This window comes from Physeter macrocephalus, chromosome 13 (assembly GCF_002837175.3).
Source record: "Physeter macrocephalus isolate SW-GA chromosome 13, ASM283717v5, whole genome shotgun sequence".
NCBI lineage: Eukaryota > Metazoa > Chordata > Mammalia > Artiodactyla > Physeteridae > Physeter > Physeter macrocephalus.
Window position 1 is genome coordinate 46,596,314 of NC_041226.1, and position 19,496 is coordinate 46,615,809.

Consider the following 19,496-nt stretch of genomic DNA (forward strand, 5'->3'; position numbering starts at 1 on the left):
AGGGAGGGTGGGAGGGAGGCAGACGCAAGAGGGAAGACATATGGGGATATATGTATATGAATAACTGATTCATTTTGTTATAAAGCAGAAACTAACACGCCATTGTAAAGCAATTATACTCCAATAAAAATGCTTTAAAATAATAATAATTACCCCTAAAAAAATAAATTAAATAAAAAAATACTGATGAGGCAACTTTTATTTGGGGGTCACTGAGTAGTATTTAAGTGCCTGACTGCTAGGTGACTAACTCCTGGGCCAGGCATGGCATTTATTTATTGCCACAATGTTAAAAATAAAGGAGTATATGACAAGTATAAAGAAATGTGTTTCCCTTTTTTTCCCTAATTAAGTTGAGTTTATTTTGGAATACAGAATAATTTCAGTTATTATTGAATTGGCAGCAAGAAAGAATACAAAGACTATCATAACGCCTGGGCTTGGGGACACTGCCAAAAAGTAAGTGAAGGAAAAAGGCTGTGTTTGTGTCATTCTTGACGTGTGAAGCAACACATGCTCATAGCTCCCAGAATGCCTGACATAGACCATTTCACAAATTAGCAATGAGTTCTGGTTCTTTCTTCTTTGCCTTTCCCATTCTTGATCTTAGACTCCGAATTTTACTAAATACAGTCTTTTTTGTCTTCGATATCGTCTCTTCATCATTAATTTTGTTATTTTTGTTAGCTTCCAAATTTATGAATTTAGTTTCCAGGTTTAAAAAAAGTTTCAAAGGGCCAAATGAGCTTATTTACTGGGGTTCAAGTAGCAAAAGATGATCTCTGCTTTTGTATATTAAAAGTCTTAGGTAGTTCAAGTGCTAGTGAAATAACTTTTAGCAATTAACACATAGAAATGCAGATTCATCTAAAGTGTTTTTTTTTAGATTACATTTGAGAAAAAAATCATATTATCTAATTAAAATCATTAATATTAGTTAAGTGTTTTACAGAAAACTGTTCAATGAACAGTATAAGAAAATCACTAAATCCAAGTGTAAGTATACAAAAGGTAGAATATTGCTGATCATTCACATTAGACTTGAGGAACCCATGTTTTTAATTGACAAGCTGAATGAATGAATGAAGTGAAAAAATGTTTTATATTACAATTAAACCAAAGCAATAAATAACCCCATAAATTTTATATTTGCTTAAAGTAACTATGTATAATTGTGTTCAAATATTTCATTTCCTTAATTATTAAGTTGTTTGAGTGGGTTTTCTATGGTATACAACTGACAGCATTTCAGATGGCAAAAAGAAGGCAATTTATTATTAAAAATTTTCTTCAGAGTATTAAGTAAATCGCAATAGAAATTGAGAGTTGTCAGAACTTCAACGTAGATAGCAAGTGTTTATCTATATTGAAATATATTAATATATTTGAATATATGTGAGTTTTAAAAATTCAAATAAAAATAATTATGGCCTATTGATGGGCAAAATATTGCTGATAGCAAACTCATGAACTATATATTATGTCAACTATGCAAAAATGTTTAATCATTGCCTAATCCTTTCTTAAATCTCCATTTGTGGGAAGGAATATATTGTCTATAATTTTTCTTAGCTTGAGTTCTGACCACCTTGAGAATTCTGTGGATATCAGATAATTTATATATCACATCTACCTAGAGACTTATGTGCTTCCTTAGACCACTTTGGACATTAGCTAAGTTAGTGCCTGAGTAGTGCTCAAACACACAAACCAGGGCTGATTATTTACATTGGCCTTATTGAGGTTATTGTCCCTGATAAAGAGGACTGGCTTTGTTATTAGTAATTTGTTTACATATGTGTGCAATTCTTTAGAGATTCAACAGAAATCTTTTGATTTTAATAATATTAGATGCACCCACATATATAATTTTACTGAAGTCCGTAATGCTCTAAAACAATGAAGTCTTTTCTACATCTACAGGTGCATCAATCTTGTATATCCAAGAAGGTGTCTCATAATAACATACGGCTCAAGCCTTAGGATTTAAAAAATAATTATCATGGTGCCAGTTAAAATCAACAAGCAAAAAACATTCTCCAGGAATGTTTCAAGTTTCCGATTTTTTTACTGCATGTATGATACTTTACAACATTATATTTCCTTTACAATAAACCAAGAATCTTGTATATCCAAGAAGGTGTCTCACAATAACATACGGCTCAAGCCTTAGGATTTAAAAAATAATTATCATGGTGTCAGTTAAAATCAACAAGCAAAAAACATTCTCCAGGAATGTTTCAAGTTTCCGATTTTTTTATTGCATGTATGATACTTTACAACATTATATTTCCTTTACAATAAACCAAGAATGATACTTTTGGAACTGATTAAGTAACACGATTAATGTCAAACAATATCCCCAAAATGATTAAGCCTAAAATGCAAAATAAAAGCAATTGGGAGGATTTTATCAGTTAATCATCTAAGGCGTCCCTTTGAAGAATCATCTTCATTTAATGCTCTTTTTACTGTTTAGTATTCATGTTGTTAGATTGAGTTTACTGTCTAGAATAGATGTTAGACTATAAATGCTACCTTCAGATTTTGTTCTTTCCTAATAGTGTGGTCTCGGCAATATAAATATTTTGCTCTTCTGAGTGTTTAATAAAACTCCCTTTAGTATTCTATATATGATTTTGCTCAGCAGATTTGTGTTATTAAAATGTATACAGTGGCACACAGAACATTTGGAAAATCCACATAAGACCAAACAGTCTTATTTATTGTTAGCTTTCAACTGGCCTATTTTGCATGTAATGTCACAAGAACAAAAAGAAGACAATTTCAAATTTTAAGAACTACCTACCTAGTTGATTAACTCATGAATTTACTGATCTAGAATAGAACTTATAAACCCTTCGTGTATTCGATTGGGCTTCAAGTATTCAATAAAACACATTTACTGTGTTCAAGATTAAATCATACATTGTTTAAAATTAATTATTCTTTTTTAATTGCATTGTATAAACAGAAATGACCTGTTAATTTAAAGAAAGTCTATCAGCACAAAATGAATTCACTCATAGAAACAAGCAAGATGAACTTGACCTTGCTTGAACTTGTTTTGATGTGGCCCAGATGGTAGGCTACATGCTTGAATAGCAGGCTAAAGCGGAGGAAAAACTCATAGAGCAAGATCTAGATTTATAGCCTTTTGCAAATTCCTACCTTGTATTGTCCTTTCGGCATCTGTTCTGCCGCCACTGCGGTCAGCTTCTATCTCTGGGGTCAGAGAGTCTAAAAGCACAGAAAGGTAAGAGTGACACACATTTCATTTGATTCCCATTGTCCTTTAAAAAAAAGCAACCTGTTACTTTGGTGCTGAATTAAAATTACATAAATCTTTGTCATCTTTTAAAGGTTGAACAAAGACTATAACCATGAGAACCATCAGAAGATGTGAATGGATAAATAATGCAAAATTGTTCATAAAATGAGATGGGGGTTGGGAACTTCTCAGATTAATAATTTATTATGTTTCAGTACAGACAGATTTGGTTAAATAGAGAAGCAATGTCAAGTCTCAGATACTGAAGTAACAAAACTGTGGAAGCACCTATGAAATAAAACATTCCCCCCAACACATATGACTCTTCTTCCCACCCTGCTTTCAAGCAGAGCTTAATGAATCACAAGCCATAGAAATATACAAAACCACAAACACATGTCTAAAATTGCCTTTTGAGTATTCAAAATGAAAGTTAGTTAGCCATGCATAAAGATGCATCCTCTTACCATTTAAGACCCTGAGACTATCTGCTGAAGCTGCCTGTTTTAGTGTTTGTTCGGCTTGCTCACGCCGTTTTGTCTCAAATTCAAGTGCTTCCTGCAATTTTCTCTTTGCCTTCTTCTCCTTCTTTAGCCTCTTTTGAACTATGGCTAGAAAAGAGTATATGTACATTAATATTTTTTTAAATTTTTGCAATGATCAAATTTCCACAAATGCTCTGTGTTTTATGTAATGTTCTTCTTCTTTTTTTTTTTTTTCCTTGCTGGACTGCATCTGTCTATGCAGAGGAAGTTTAAAAACAGCAACAACAGCAACCCACTTTTACCTAAAATAAATCTCAGTAAAATATCCAAGGAGGCCAATTTTTATTTAGCCTTGAACTATTACAAGATTGACTCTAATTGTCATATGTGGAGGCAGATTTAATGGGAAACTAATTTTAATAGATATTTATATTCACTAATAAAGGAAGACTGATTAAGTAAATTTTGTGGCTTGGTCTCTGCCCTGGAATCGGACTAACACAAAGTAGTCTGAATAGTGCAAAACTTTATGACTCCTATCTCTTTATGAAGCATCAATTTTGAGTAGTAAATGGAGCATTTCCCCTATAAATGCTTTACAAAAATGTTGCACCAGCAAAATTTTTAATAACTCTTTCTCGAAATTTTAGAAAATGCAACAAATATTATTGTATATGAGGAGCTAAATAATCTTAATTATTGTTAACACATATAAGCAGATATTTTTGGATGAAGCTACTGCAATTTTCTTAGAGATATTAATAATTTCATCATAGCCAATACATATGCAGTATAACATATTTCAAGAAAGTTTTACTTTTACTCTGCAGGAATCTGATGAGTATAAAACTTCACTGCTACTTATATAAAAAAGTAGCTTATGATACAAAAAGTTAACTATGATGAATTTTTCTCCTACTGGACAATTTAAATATTTGTATATAACATGTAATCAATAAATAATAACAAATGTTCCTCACAAAATGTATGTTAACTGTACTTTCATACATACAATAATTGATCATTGTTTTAACTTTTATACTCTATATAAAGTAAGCAGTCAGCATATGGAATCATAAAAGTCCTTTCTTTGAAATAATTTGTTCTTGGATAGTTGATAAACATTGCGGATGTGAATGTGACAGAATCAGTATTAGAAAATCCTTCTGGTAGAGTTAGTCACAAGAAGTAATCATTCCAAGTTTATTATATGATTACTTACTACAGATTAAAGAACATTTTTTATTTAGCACAGTATTTACTCAAAATATAAAATACGGTAATAATGGTTCATGTAAGAGTTTTACTTTCAATTTCTAATTTACACAAATCCCGTTTTTATAATCATTATTATTAAGATGGCAGACCATTAACTTGTCTAGTTTATTGTTGCTGGTATTATATAGTAACAGAAACTGTATTTTATCAAAATGTACATTGAGTACAGTCTTATAAGAAAAACAAAACTGGTTTCAAATAAATGCTAATTTCCTTTATTTAATAGTGTGAAAATCATATGCTTATCTTAACAAAATTACTTGCCTACTCTCTCCCTTTCCAAAGATGATTGTTTATAAGTCCCTTTGAAAAGAAACAGTAATTTCTGAATTATTTATTTGGATTGTGTACTCCCATGGCACTGAAAGCTCAATATCCAGCGCCTTACCATAGACCGCTCACTGCTTCCTCCTGTGTGACTGAAGCAAATGGGATTGCCATGTTCTCTCTTCAGGGTAATATGCTGCTTCAAGAGACACACTCATAATAGATAATTACTGATAGTTATTACTCTTAATTTGTTGTTCATAATTAATTAAATGGGAGGGGCATGATGTGATCTCTGAAACTTTTTGCCCTATACCTCTAGTGGTTAAAGGAATAAAACAGAATGTAAATCCTCCAACAGTTGTGAACCAACAAAATTCTGAAAGTCTCTCAAGTAACCAAAAGGTTACTTTAGGAATTCAAGGGTCTGCTTTTAAGTCTTCTGAAAAAAAAAAAAACCACTTCTCCAAGTGAGAGCAAAATCAAGGCATGGCTGTCTCATGGAAGATGGTTCCACAGAATGAACCATGTTCACTTCGAACATATCCTGCTATCAATGTTTATCTTGTTTTGATTACTCTAGTGTCTAAATCTATGTGAAATCACATTATTTAGATCAGTGCTATACACCTGGGGTGAGTTTCCCAAATCAGCCTCATCCCAGGAACCCGCTAGCTGTTGCTTCATAGTAACTAATGAAAAACCTTTAAGTCCTGCCAGTTTTGAAAGCAAATCAGAAAGAATGATTTTTAAATGACCATGTCAAACATATCAGAGGAGAAAGTGTGGAGTATTTATAATGGGTACTTATTAAATGAGAGAAAAGGAGCTCCCCCTTCTAGAATACTGAGGAGAACCTTAGAGCCGAGACAAAGGGGAAGTGGTTGTAAAGAAAATACTCTTCGACTTCATACATAAAATAAACACACAAATATGAATGACCTTCAAAATTATCTATACATGCACTATAAAGTGTGTAAAAAGAAGCAGTTCATAGATTGATAATATCATTATTTTTACCCAATAAAAATTCATATCAGTTTCTACTCTGATGTGTATTTGACCTTGTTGGATGAAAATGAGGCATTCAGAAAGAAAATTATACAAACACTCAACTTTGGTCATTTGTTCAGATATTCATCAGTCTCCCATTTCAGTTGATAAATATCTTACTAAATCTGCTTCGCTTGAATAATCAGTATTTTCTATTTTAGCTTTATGACTTTAACTCAAGTTTTTCAAAGGGCAATTGTGAATGAATATAAAATTTTTCTTCATGGCTGTCATCTTATCAGAGCATCTTATTATCTTAAAATTATGAATTTGTTAAATGCTGTAAGCAATAAAAATTATGTGATTAATGATATAATTGATATATTTCAACCCCTTGAGGTATGAACAGAAGAGAAACAATATACTTTGGAGATTAAGAAGCACAGTAAGCCCAGGATTCAAATCCTGCTCTAAAATTTAGCTAAAAGTAAAAACAAAAAAGTTACGGTCTCACAGTAAATCACGAAACATAGTATTGTTATGTTGAATATTTGACATAAAGTATTAGACTTAGTTGGAAGTTTGAAAATACCTCTATTCTTTTGTTCCATCGCCAACTGCTTCTCAAGTGTTTCCCTTAATTCTCTTTCCCTTAAAAAATCCATCTTCAGTTCTGTTTTTTCAAGTTGAACCTGTTTTTCTTGAGCTCTGGCATTATCTATGGCAACTTTCAGGAGCCCCTGTACAAAGAACGTATTCAGAATTGTAATATTTTGGTATGAAGCACATTTCATTCATTACTTTAAAGTATTTTAAAAGAGAACAACCCACTTATCAAATTCTTTGACTCCTGTTGTGCAGTCACTCTGTACTCACTAGGACAAATACTATAACTAAAGCAAAAAAATATATAAATTTAATTAAACTATTTTAGGAAGACAAATATTTTTGGCATGCAGGTTCAACTGCTTCTAATTAGAATATCTAGATTTAAAACTATATGAGGGTAGCACATAAGCGTGTCTAAGAAATAAATACCGTGGAAAAAATTAGACTGGAGCTGTTTCACGTGTAATTATCTGACATAGTTTATATAACCCCACGTGATGCTGGCGGTACCCACCTATCTCTCAGGGCTCGTTCTCTACCACCCCCTACTGAGATTATATGCGACACCAGTGGCCTTTCGTTTCTCAAGGCACTGATTTGTTTCTGCACCAGGGACTTGCCTCTTTCTGATACCCTCCTGAATGCTTTTCCTCCCGAGTTTTGCATGGCTCATCCTTCATTCATTGCATGTTTTTTCCGTCACCACTCAAGAGAGGCCTTCTCTTCCCACCCTATCTGAAACAGCCCTCCAAACTCACCTGCTTATCCCCTCCTTAAAATTCTTCATAGCATTATTATGTAATTTTGTCATATACTTATTCATTTAGTGCTTTATGTTGCATCTTCTCCACTGAAATGTAAGCTCTCTGAGGCAGGGACATTTTCTCTCATTGGGTACTACGTCCCCAAAACCCAGAGAGTGCCTACCATAGAGTAGCTTTTTAAATTTTGATGAATAGAAATTATAATACTGGTATATTTTTCTCGAGCTACATAATATGTGTACGGGATCCAAAACTCAGTGGCTCAATAGTGCATTATTTTTAAAAAGGCAATCAAAATGGCTATAAACAGAGGATAACTTTTAGGAGACTATTTGACAGTATATATAATAATTCAAGAGCATACGGTAAAAGCAAACTATATTTATTTATATAACATAAAGTCATTTATATGTAATTTGACTGTATGCTATTTAAAAAAATTAGTATTCTGAGGTTTTTGAAAATGAGATTATGAGAATACGTAAAACATATACAAAGCATTCTGCATGTGTTCTCTTCTAAGATGCTTTAGAAAATTATTAGTAAACTTATTAGTAAAAATTGGAGCTAAAATTTCCATCCTTATCAACTCAGCAATACAAAATGCTGTTTTGAAGAAGACGTTTCTCTTGTGAACATCAGCAGCTGAATTTTTCAATTGAAATTAGAAATGAAATGGAAGTAGTGCCAATTGTAGATATATTCTAGAATGTGACCCCTTTGCAGGAGACACCATAAGCAGTTTGATTCAGGAATTTCAACTCCAGCTTGACTTGTTAGTGCAATAGGAATGTACCTTCAGCTCAGGCCACTGATGTAGCCTTGTCACAAGCCGTTTTTAGTCTCTTTCCAAGCACGTATAAATGATTTCATGTTTGTTGTTACTGACCCAGAGTTTTATGGATTAATTCTTGTGATATGAAACAAACCGGAGAATTTCTACGTGGCAGTTCATCCCTCCCTACTCTTTTGTTTTTAGCAATAAAACATAGCTGCTAAGAAAACTGCCATCTTAATTCAGTAACATTCCTGTGTATGTTTCTTCTTCATCAGAAACAAACAATTAGTAACAAATAAAAGAGATCATTACATCAAATGCCCTTTTAGATCACCCCAATTAAAACTTTAGTTTTGCTGTATTTTAATTCTAAGATACCAACTTCTAATTTTCTGCTCTGATTGCTCTTGTTGACTTATCTTTGAAAGATGTACTCTCTGTGCAATGTCTAGAGATTATTTAGCAAGATGCCAATGTTGGCACCACTTAATGTGTTGATTGGTTGTATTATCAGTAGCTGTTTAAAATAAATTACTATTAAACTATTATTGTCCTTGGCTGACAAAACACAATGTTTGGGCATTTTTAAACTATGAAACAATCATTATGAATAAACATGTTGAATAATGGTAAGCTGCAACTCTAATTCGTGTAATTTTATATTAATATTTGTTGTAAAGTATGAAGTTGCTAAGAACATTTATACTTACTGTTTCCTTTTGTTACTGTTGCTGCTAATGTCGCTAATGGTAATATATTACCTATTCCTGCTGATTATGTCTGAAAATTATTAGTTTTTAGGATCCAGCACCCTCTAGGGAATACTTATAAGCTGTATAAAATTAAGTTTCATTTTTAGACTTTAAATCAGTGCACATCAGGAGTCCAGTGTGAACAAAAATCTTCACTGGAGTCAAACAGATGCATACGCAAAAAATATGGTATTGCCTGTGACGGCTCTGCTGCAAAAAATACAGAAAACCGATTAAATTTCAGCGCAGCAGGGGGCTGGGAAAAGCAATAGAAAGTAGTGTTCACAACATCTACAAATCACTGGGACACCATTTTAACCATCAACGATAATAGTACTTTCGGATTTGTGTGACCTCTGTAAATTTTCCAGGTAGATCATATGCAAAAGGTCACACTAAATGCCGGGTCTCATGCGGTCGTGCAGTATCAAGCAAAATTCTACGATGACAGTAAAATACACAGGGCTTAAAACGTGAATTTGCTTCCAAGGGGAAGTCAGTTCTCATGATGTTGAAGTTGGACCCTGACAGTTGTGAAGAAATGCATTTTAAGCTTACTCTATGACACAGCAGTTATTAAAGATAATGGTTGTTTGACCTCAAATTTCTTTTCTATAAGTCAGGCATAATGGTTGTCACAATACACAAACATTTTTGTTTTATGAAATGATCTACCATGTAAATTAAATTATTTCCATAATTTTTCAGAGAATGAGTCTATTATACATATAATATACATGTATATTTTTTTAAGGACACTGATTAATCTAGCAATATCTCAACTATTTCTATAGCCTAGGAAGTACAAATATCTGTTTGTATAAGGGGACCTTAAGATATACTGATATGAAAGAAACATTTCTTAATTTGCTAGTTAGATCCTAGAGGAAGAAAAGCTTACTTAATCCATATTGGTATTTCGTACAAATTTATTTCAGAATCAGATGACACGTAAGGTTCCATGAATGTCACTGAAACTCACGTGCCAAAATTTGTGCTCAATAATTTGCTGCTTCTAATGAAAGTAAATAACCTAGTTGGAGGAGATTTTTAGCCATCACCTATTCTAACTAAAACCTTTTAAATATTAGAAAACCAAGGTCCAGAAGGAACAGGTGACTTCTCCAAGATCCCAAACTAGTAAGTTGACTAAGCCTGGATCAGAACTCCCTAACTTATTTAACTTTTTTCTTTTGTTTCTTTCCAGGATGAGAAGGAATAGTGTGCCTTGAAACCAGGAACTTTTATAGACAGAAAAAAAAATATGATAGCACAGTATCAACTAACACATTTTCGCAGCTCTTGTGACAAAAGTTATAGCTATACTTGGTTTAATGTTATGGTTACTGCTCTCCGAAGTCGATTAACAATGAACTCTCCATCAAAAGCACTTCTAGGTATCCTACACTGGATATTGGTGTCTAGAGATCCTACAACGGGTAGAATTTCCTAAGTGATAAGAACAACAGAGGTGAAATGGGTCGTCTGTTATTCATAATAGGCCCCTTGCAACTGCACCTGAGTTTCTGTTACTAAGTTGACTTTTGGAAAGCCCCTAAAGGATGGGTGAGGTTCAGAGAGCTTCTGGATTGGTCGGCATGTGGAGGTACTGGCTGGGTGGCATGTGCAGAGGGCACAGAAGCTCTATGCCTCAACCCACATACCTTGCCCTATGCATCTCTTCTATCCGGCTGCTCCTGAGTTATATTGGACAAGTCAGCTGCTCCTTCTTGACCTTGGTTTTCTCATCTTTCATAATAAACTGGGTATTTAGCAAGTAAAACATCTTCCTAAGTTCTGTGAGCTGCTCTAACAAATTAATTGAACTCGTGGCGGGGGTGGTGGGAACCTCCAATCTGTAGCTGGTTGGTCACAAGCACAGGTTATAACCTGGACTTAAAATTGACAATGGAAATGGGGGCAGGGAGCGCAGTCTTGTGGGACTGAACTCTTAACCTGTGAGATCTGATGCTATCTCTAGGTAGATGGTGCCAGAATTGAGTTAAATTGTAGGGCACCCAGCTGGGGTTGCAGAATTGCTTGGTGTGGGAAAAACTACCAGACATTTCTTGATCAGAAGTGTCAGAAGTTAAGTAGTGTTGGAGTAGAGTAGAGGAGACCTATACAGGAGTATTTTTCCTGTATAAGGACTCATTAAGATCACTCAGTAAATATTAGTTTTACTATTTATGTTGTTATTATTGTTGTTGTTGTATACAATATAAATTAGTAAATACAATATAGAGTCCAGATTTTTAAGAGGTTAATTCTACTGTCTTCATTATAGTAAACTGGGTTTAAAATACTGGCTATATTTTACTGTTTTTTTTTATATGATCTCTTTTCACAAGCTGGTAATGGGAACAAAGGGGAGAAGATTAATATATTATTATGATTAAAGATAAAAAGATATAATGTAAGACCAATATATCTGATTCTAGTCGACCCATATTTTGAAGCCAGTGTCCTATTTTGTTGTTTACCTTTTCGAAAAGTTTCCTTCTAATTCTCTTATCTGATTCTGTTAGAATTAAAAATATGTATTGATGATGCAAATGCAAAATGATTAATTTCTTTGAAATGTATAAAATATAACATTACTGGTCATGACATTGAAATGTAAAGACTGGAATATGTATAACCAGAATATTTTGGTCAAATTATTTTTCACTGTCTTCCCCTAAATATAGAAGTAACAAATACTTCTTAAATACCACATTTGGATTATGTTTATTTACTATACCATAGTGAACCAATCTGGGACTGCCATTCATTGCGGTTTTAACATCCCTTTTAGGTCTTCCTTGTTTGTTTAATACCACCACATAGACAAACCATACTGACCCAAACTCCTATCCTATCTCCCCTTATGGCATATATCTTTAGTGCTAACTTCACCCCTAACTAAACTTTATATTCTCTACTTTATTTTACCTTTCTACTTTTTACTTATTTACCTATTCTTATTTTAATATTTGTAAGTCATTTAAAATAATTCTTGTAAATAGGATAAACAATGTAAATCATTTGTTCCTGGTCCTACGTACAAATAGATCCCAGTTATGCTTTACAGCATGAAAGCTCAGATTGAGTAAGTAGGTGAAATTCTCCTTTCAGTTTGTTCAAATGGTAGTCAATGATCGAAGGTGTCACACCCAGTAAAATGATACTAAAATTCTACTTTCCTCACCTATAATCTCACAGGGAGTTCTCTGCAGATGTGTTTGATTAAGGAAGCCATAATGAAAGACTACCCACATTGAAAAAAATAAAATAAAATTCCATATAAAATACATTTTTAAAAATCCTGAAAAGAAAAATCTAGAATGAATCCATATCTCTCACTAAAGTGAAATTGCTGTCTTTTACTGAAATTGCTGTCTTATTACTTTTAATTTCTGAAACACTCAAATTTGAAGAAAGAACAGTATAGTTCTAGGAGGTAGCAAAAATCTAGTGCCTAAAGATATATATAATATATATATATTTTCTATACTACATATATTTTTCTATATTATTGATATCTATAAACTATATATTTTCTATATATATAGTACATATATATTTTAAAATACTAGTCTACAGTATTTTTCCACAGGCCCTCTTTTAAAGCACTAAGGAATAACATTTATGAAAATTCAATTCTGATAACACATTATGGAAAGGACATCTGTAGTAATCATTACAAATTTTAAAATTGAAAATTATCAAATTATAGAATATCATGAAATTAACTTATTGAATATTAGAACAATAACTCCTTAAATTATAATGAAGAGATGTTTGGTCATTAGTTTTAAGGAAAAATAGAGTCTATGTGCACTAAATTTAAATATAACCCAATGTCTTGGGTTTAATTACAGTAACAAATATACATAATAAACCTTTAGTTTCAAACATGAAATTGTACGATGTAAAAAATATAAACATTTTTAACTCAATTCTTTTTCATTGTCATTGTGATAAAATACCTTCAAAGGAAATATGGAGCTTTAAACTTACCATGCCAAAAGAGTGTTACCACTTGAAACAGAAAGCAGAGAACCCCATTATATATAATTGAAATTGCAGAGGAAATTGAGGTAGACAGAATGTAATTACCCAAATTAGAATTTGGACAGCAAACACATTTATATTGTATGCCCCATAAGCCAGGGTCATGACTGTTTAAACATTCTATACCATTCCTAGGATATTACTATAACTCAATATATGTGGCAATAATAAAAGAGCTAGCATCTATGACCTTTTGCAAAATAATGTGAAGCCATTACTGAACATAAATCCAGTATGTGTGTCTAACGTGTGTGTGTGTGTGTGTATATATATATATATATATATATATACACGTATATATGTATGTATGTATGTATTATGTGTTTGTATTACTGTGCATGGAACTCAATAAGATTTTTCATCTTTATTTTACCTTATGTACACATATGTGCATGCACATATACATGTATATAGGTATTAAATCCATACATATAAATATATAATATCTACATCTATATACATACTTATATATATGCAAGACTGAAGTGAACAAGCATAATTTATTTTAAATGAAGTATTCTTATTGCAGTGTTCTAACTTTATCAGACACAGTTTCCTATGATTTGGGACTAGAAATAAATAACTTAGTTTGCCTTGATGATCATCCTATTATCAACTCTTCCTAAAATATACCCTCTCAAGGCTGGTTGGAAGGTTAGAGAGTATATTAAATCTAGAGATACCTTCAATAAAATAAATTATTTGTCTAAAATTTGTACATTTTAAAACTGAAGTTTTCTTTTTTTTTTTTTCTTTAAAGAAATAATTCCAATTTGAGGTGATGCAGATATTTCCAGTCTGGGTATTACTGGCCAGGGGTGGGTGGAAAAACACTCCCAAACTGACAGAATTTGACTTAGTGATGTGGTTTTCACACACAATGCAAGGGTCCCTTTGTAAACCCACTCTTCAGATGAGCAAGCTGGTCTACACCGGTGAATGTTTACACAGAAATGTTTTCTCTGCTGAAATTGAAATTAAATTACCACTTTCCTGGTTAAAGAGGTTTTAGTTAGTGAAGATACAGACACCTAAATGGAGGAACTTAAGTTAAATGCTTAGCTTCGCATGGGGTTATATACATAAGAAAATAAATTGTTCCCTTACTTCTCAAGAGTGTCCATTTTAAAATGTTGAGGGACATTTTCTGAAAGTATTTAATTTGACAAAGGAGAAATTCATTAAAAACTCTACCTTGGAGAACAATAATATGGGCCAAATTTTGAAAAAAATAAGTTTTATGTTTATTCTAAAATATAATCAATTATTTAGCCTTGATTACATTTAGGCTAGACTGATGATTTATTTCAATTACTGAGATATAAAACCTTAAAGTTGAATACAGTTCTGGAGACTCTAATTACGTTAGTATTAAAAATGCCATATTAATAGATGAGAAGATATGTTACATTAAAGGCCTTCTGTTATGTCCTTGGAGGGGTAAATAAAATTAATTACATTTCTACTGGGAGAAAGTTTAATATGGTAGGAAATGTGTACAGAAAAATATCACTAAGGATCGAGTGCTTGAGCAAAGATTAAAAAAAAAAAAAAAAATTACCAGCACAGTATCTGTAAGCGTATGCTTACTACTAGCTATTCCAAGTGTGTTGAAGTAGATGGCAAAAATCTCCATCTGGGGTCCACATGACCACTACATGTGTGGGCAAGAAAATTATGCTTTCTTTTATCCCGAACACCCTTATTATTTTGGCTCCATGCTCTATGTTATTGCTAACTGTAAGTATTTTTGATTCATAATGTACTGTACGTAAAATATACATCCTGAAGACTACATAGGAAATCCGTGGAAAGTTTTGTATGGCTTTTTGAAGTCTATTCTTTGAAGAAACCCTATTAACTGAAATAAACTTATTTATGAAAGAAGGGATTTTTTGGATTCTTTTACTTTAGACATATTTGAATGACTAAACATATCATTTCCTCACCGAAAGGCCAGCAGTTTAAAAATAGCTAAATATTTATTAGCACTGGTATACTGTCATTTACTACATCAGACAAACTTAAACAGTTAGATTCCTCCCATTATTTGGCAATAAGGAAGGCATTTAGGCAGAATAATTTTTAAAAGGCCCAGGTCATTTGCATCTAAGTTTTCATTAAGGTGTAGTATACATATTTGAGTATTTCTAACCAATTTGATTTGTGTAGTAAGTTTAAAATCTTAAATTGCTAGAAAAATTTCAATACCATGGTTCAGTCAATCTCAAGAATGGATTAGGCTGGAATAGTATGAATTTGGGAAAAATAGACAACTGAGCGTTCCACATTCCTCTCTCCCAGACTGTGAAAAAGTCCTACCTGTATGTTAGTCAGAAGGGTCTCTATGGAAGACAGTCCATCAGGAAACAGAAAAGGAGATGGGAATCCTGGAGGTAGTGGTTGTCCATGCCCAGTTAGAGAAAGTTTGTCAAGGCTGTCTCTCGCAGTTGGTGTGGAAAGCGGGGTCTCATCTGTATGTGATTGAAACAAAAATATAGAACAAGTTACGCTTGTCTGTTTTTATTAGACCTCAGTAATGGCTTCCCTAGTGGTTTCCAGAACATTTATTGCAAATTGGTTCCTGCTATCAGGAGAAAATGCTTTCTGCTGAATTTTCTTTAATGAAAAAGCTGTGGAGATACAACAAGATAACATTAATGAGTAACTTTATAAGCCTCTTAAATGCAGTCTCTAATGAGACTGAGTTTACAGTGCCATAGAATCTTTTTAAAACAAATATTATCTCATATATAGTTGTGATAATATATTCAGGCTGACTTTATGGGCACCTTCCCAATTATCTCATTTTAGTTTGTTCTGTTTGGATTGACAATAGGGTATTTCTAGAGCTTCATATAGGAGAAATGCTATGTATATTAGTGTCTCTTTCTCAATTAACCCTTCCTATATATCAATGATTTGTTCAAATATACTCTTAAGGAATCTACAAGTGAATATACAATTAAAACCTTTAATTCCACGACTAAAATTAAAACTGGAATCAGATATATTCTTTCTCAATTATAATTGAATTATTCACTATCATGAAAACTAAAGATCTAATTCTTTTGGCCCTGAATACCTCTCACCTCATATTGAAAAACTAGTTTTTTAAACATGAAAAAGCGGTCTAAAGAAAGGGTAATAATATACAACTCTCAAAACAACATTTCAAAAATCAAATATAAAACCTTCTAAGATAAATTAACCTTTACTTTGTTTATTGAATATTCTCCAACATTGTAAGCAACTTAGAGTAATGCCCAGATACAAACTCTTTTTACTCTCACGGTGAAATCTTCTTATTCAGTTCTTTATTATTTAAACATTTTAAAATAGATACTTGTTATGGTTTACTTTAGTCTATTATATCACAGAGACAATTTTATTCAGGGCGGGATTCTCAATTTTGTAAATATTTTCATATTTCACCCCAGGAAAATTAATCAGAGCAATATATTTGCACAGTCCTGATAATATCTCTTAATTTTGCAAGTGGCTAAAAACTTCAGCACACTTGCCTTTATGCTTATAATTTGATTCCACTGTTCTCCTGAATCATTTCTTTATTTTTCATTACAACACCTAACCACACAACACCTTTTCCAATTCCCTCTCTCTGGGGCAGAAATATTCTGGAAGTCGCCGCACTTCTCTGTCTCTGACTAATGTCAGGACAAGTTAAATTCATCTCCCTCACCTTTCCACATTTCTAGTTAATGAACCAAAAGGGAAGAAAGGTTGGGGAGGGGAGTGACGGACACAAGGCCTTCTGTTAACTACACTGCTCTCATACACACTCACTCATTCCTTAGCAGTTTCTCCTTCCACTCCCTCCTCTGTTAACTTACTGACAGATGATCTGAGGCAGCAGGTACTAGAAGAAGAAACAGAGTTAGCAGCCTGCGTAGGACTCATTGTGTTCTTTTTTTTTTTTTTTTTTTCATCACTCTTGTCACCAGGGTTAAAGAAAGCCTGCAGTGCAGGGGTAGGGCTACTACGTGGCTAATATGATCAAGGTGATCTTGGACACCGTTTACCTAGCTGTCATAAATTACTCCTCCAGACCAAGGCTGCTAGCGTTTTCTCATAATAGCTCTGCAAAGGCGCTTGTTAAACATCTATGTGCATGTGAAATTGTTTAAGAATAAAGAGCTATATTTTTTGATCAGGATCACCTTAGCTGTCACATGCTAAAGAAAATGTGGCTTAATAGATCAGGGGGATAATAATTGCTTGTCTCTTGAAGGAAGGCATAGAACCAGACAACCACCTGAGTTTACTTTCAGCATTAGAGTCTATGACTCCCCAATTCTTAAATGTTGTCCAAGCAAAAAGCATCAAATGTATGTATACACACACACACACACACACACACACACACACATTTGATTATAAGTTCCATAATTCCCATGACTGTTTGACTTAACTTCAATACATTTATGTTTGACCACGTTTGGCTATTGTGTGAGTTAATCCATTAATCACTCATGATATATACATTTATATATGTATTTACTTAATATTACCAATATCTACTTAAACAATGTACTAGAAACTGGAGAAGCGATGTTAAAAAATACAATTTGCAAGTCTTAAGAGCTCATCTAGACCCTAGTGACAGATTCCAATTGTAAAGTAGCTAATTCTTATAGTTAGTAAAACATTTTGTCTTCCATCATTAATCTGTTAGCAGCTACTCCAATTTTTTCCCAATGTAGGATTAAAATTGTTCCTTGTTTATGTGTAGGTATATGTGGGGTGTGTGTGTGTGAATGTCATTTTTTTTTTTTTTCTGCAGTTGCTTCAGTGGAATGCTCATCTTGGTCCTTACGGCTTCAGGTAAGTGTGAACAGACTATCATGTAGTATGGTATTATGTGATTAGATTCATTTATTTATCATTTTATATGGTTGAGATACTGCATTAAGGCACTTTAACTCAGTCAAATTTAGGGCACAATGAAAGCTATAAAGAAATGAAAAAAGAGTGATTCTGAAGATCAGTAAACATATTTGAAAAGAAGACAAATAAATTAATCAAAGATGGAACAAAACAAAAACATTCCTTTGGGCTTCAAGACCCTACTGTCTGAGAAAAAGTTGTCATCTTGTGGCAATTAACATCATAGTAAGTCTCAGTCTTCCTACAAACACAGTAAAATTGGGAACACAGTTATTCCTTTTGAAATAAAAGTGACCTTTGATATCCTAAATGTTTTAAGAAGATTAAAGCAAAAGTTTGAGAAGCCAGACAACGTGGAAGAGTGTTTTGACATCACATAATCTCCACTGACTTCAAACAATGAATGATGATGAAGCACAAATTCACAAAACACCTATTGCAGTTTGATATATCTGTACATTTTTTAAAGTTTTATCTTTAAAAGAAAGTTAGCTTGTCAGATGCTAGTCTCTTTGAATTATTATGGCATTTGACAGTGTAATCTCTGTTTTTCGTTCTTTGATGCTATGCTCTTAAATAATTTTAAACTTATGGAGAAGTTGCAAGAATTGAACAAAGATTCCCTATATACTTCTGTAGTGTATTGAATAGTAGCCCCCCGGCCCCCGCTATAAGTCCATGCCCAATCCCTGGATCCCAGTAATTCTAGCTTATTTGAAAAGAGGGTTTTTACAGGTGTGATTAAGTTAAGGATCTTGAGATGAGATCATCCTGATGTAGGACAGGCCCTAAATCCAATGACAAGTGTCCTTATAAGAGAAAGGCAGAGGGAAATTTGAGAGAGACAGAAGAGGGCCACAGAGAAGAGGAGGAGGCAAAGTGGAGATGGAGACAAAGATTGGAATTTGGGGGCCATAGTCAAGGAATGCTGACAACCACCAGAAGCTAGAAGAGGTAAAGACAGATTCTCCTTTTTAGCCTCTTGGAGGGAGCTCATCATGCTGATACCTTGATTTTAGACCCCTGGTCTCCAGAACTGTGAGAAAATAAATTTCTATTGTTTTATTGTGGAAATTTAAAATGAATTTCGGGCTTCCCTGGTGGCGCAGTGGTTGCGCGTCCGCCTGCCGATGCAGGGGAACCGGGTTCGCGCCCCGGTTTGGGAGGATCCCACATGCCGCGGAGCGGCTGGGCCCGTGAGCCATGGCCGCTGAGCCTGCGCGTCCAGAGCCTGTGCTCCGCAACGGGAGAGGCCACAACAGTGTGAGGCCCGCGTACCACAAAAAAAATAAATAAATAAATAAAAAGAAAATGAATTTCTATTGTTTTATTGTG

At 33.4% G+C, this 19,496-nt stretch overlaps 1 protein-coding gene across 1 annotated transcript in view; it reads right to left on the reverse strand.

The window, feature by feature from the left end:
* Positions 1-3,082: 3,082 nt before the first annotated feature.
* Positions 3,083-19,496, reverse strand: part of DACH1 (dachshund family transcription factor 1) — a 381,540-nt gene continuing 365,126 nt past the window's right edge. Inside the window, exons 8-11 of the mRNA XM_055089594.1 lie at positions 15,576-15,727; positions 6,887-7,034; positions 3,739-3,882; positions 3,083-3,240 (exon numbers count right to left, since the gene is read on the reverse strand). Coding sequence (XP_054945569.1) covers positions 3,128-3,240; positions 3,739-3,882; positions 6,887-7,034; positions 15,576-15,727 — 557 coding nt within the window. The 3' untranslated portion in view covers positions 3,083-3,127. The remainder of the gene's footprint in view (positions 3,241-3,738; positions 3,883-6,886; positions 7,035-15,575; positions 15,728-19,496) is intronic.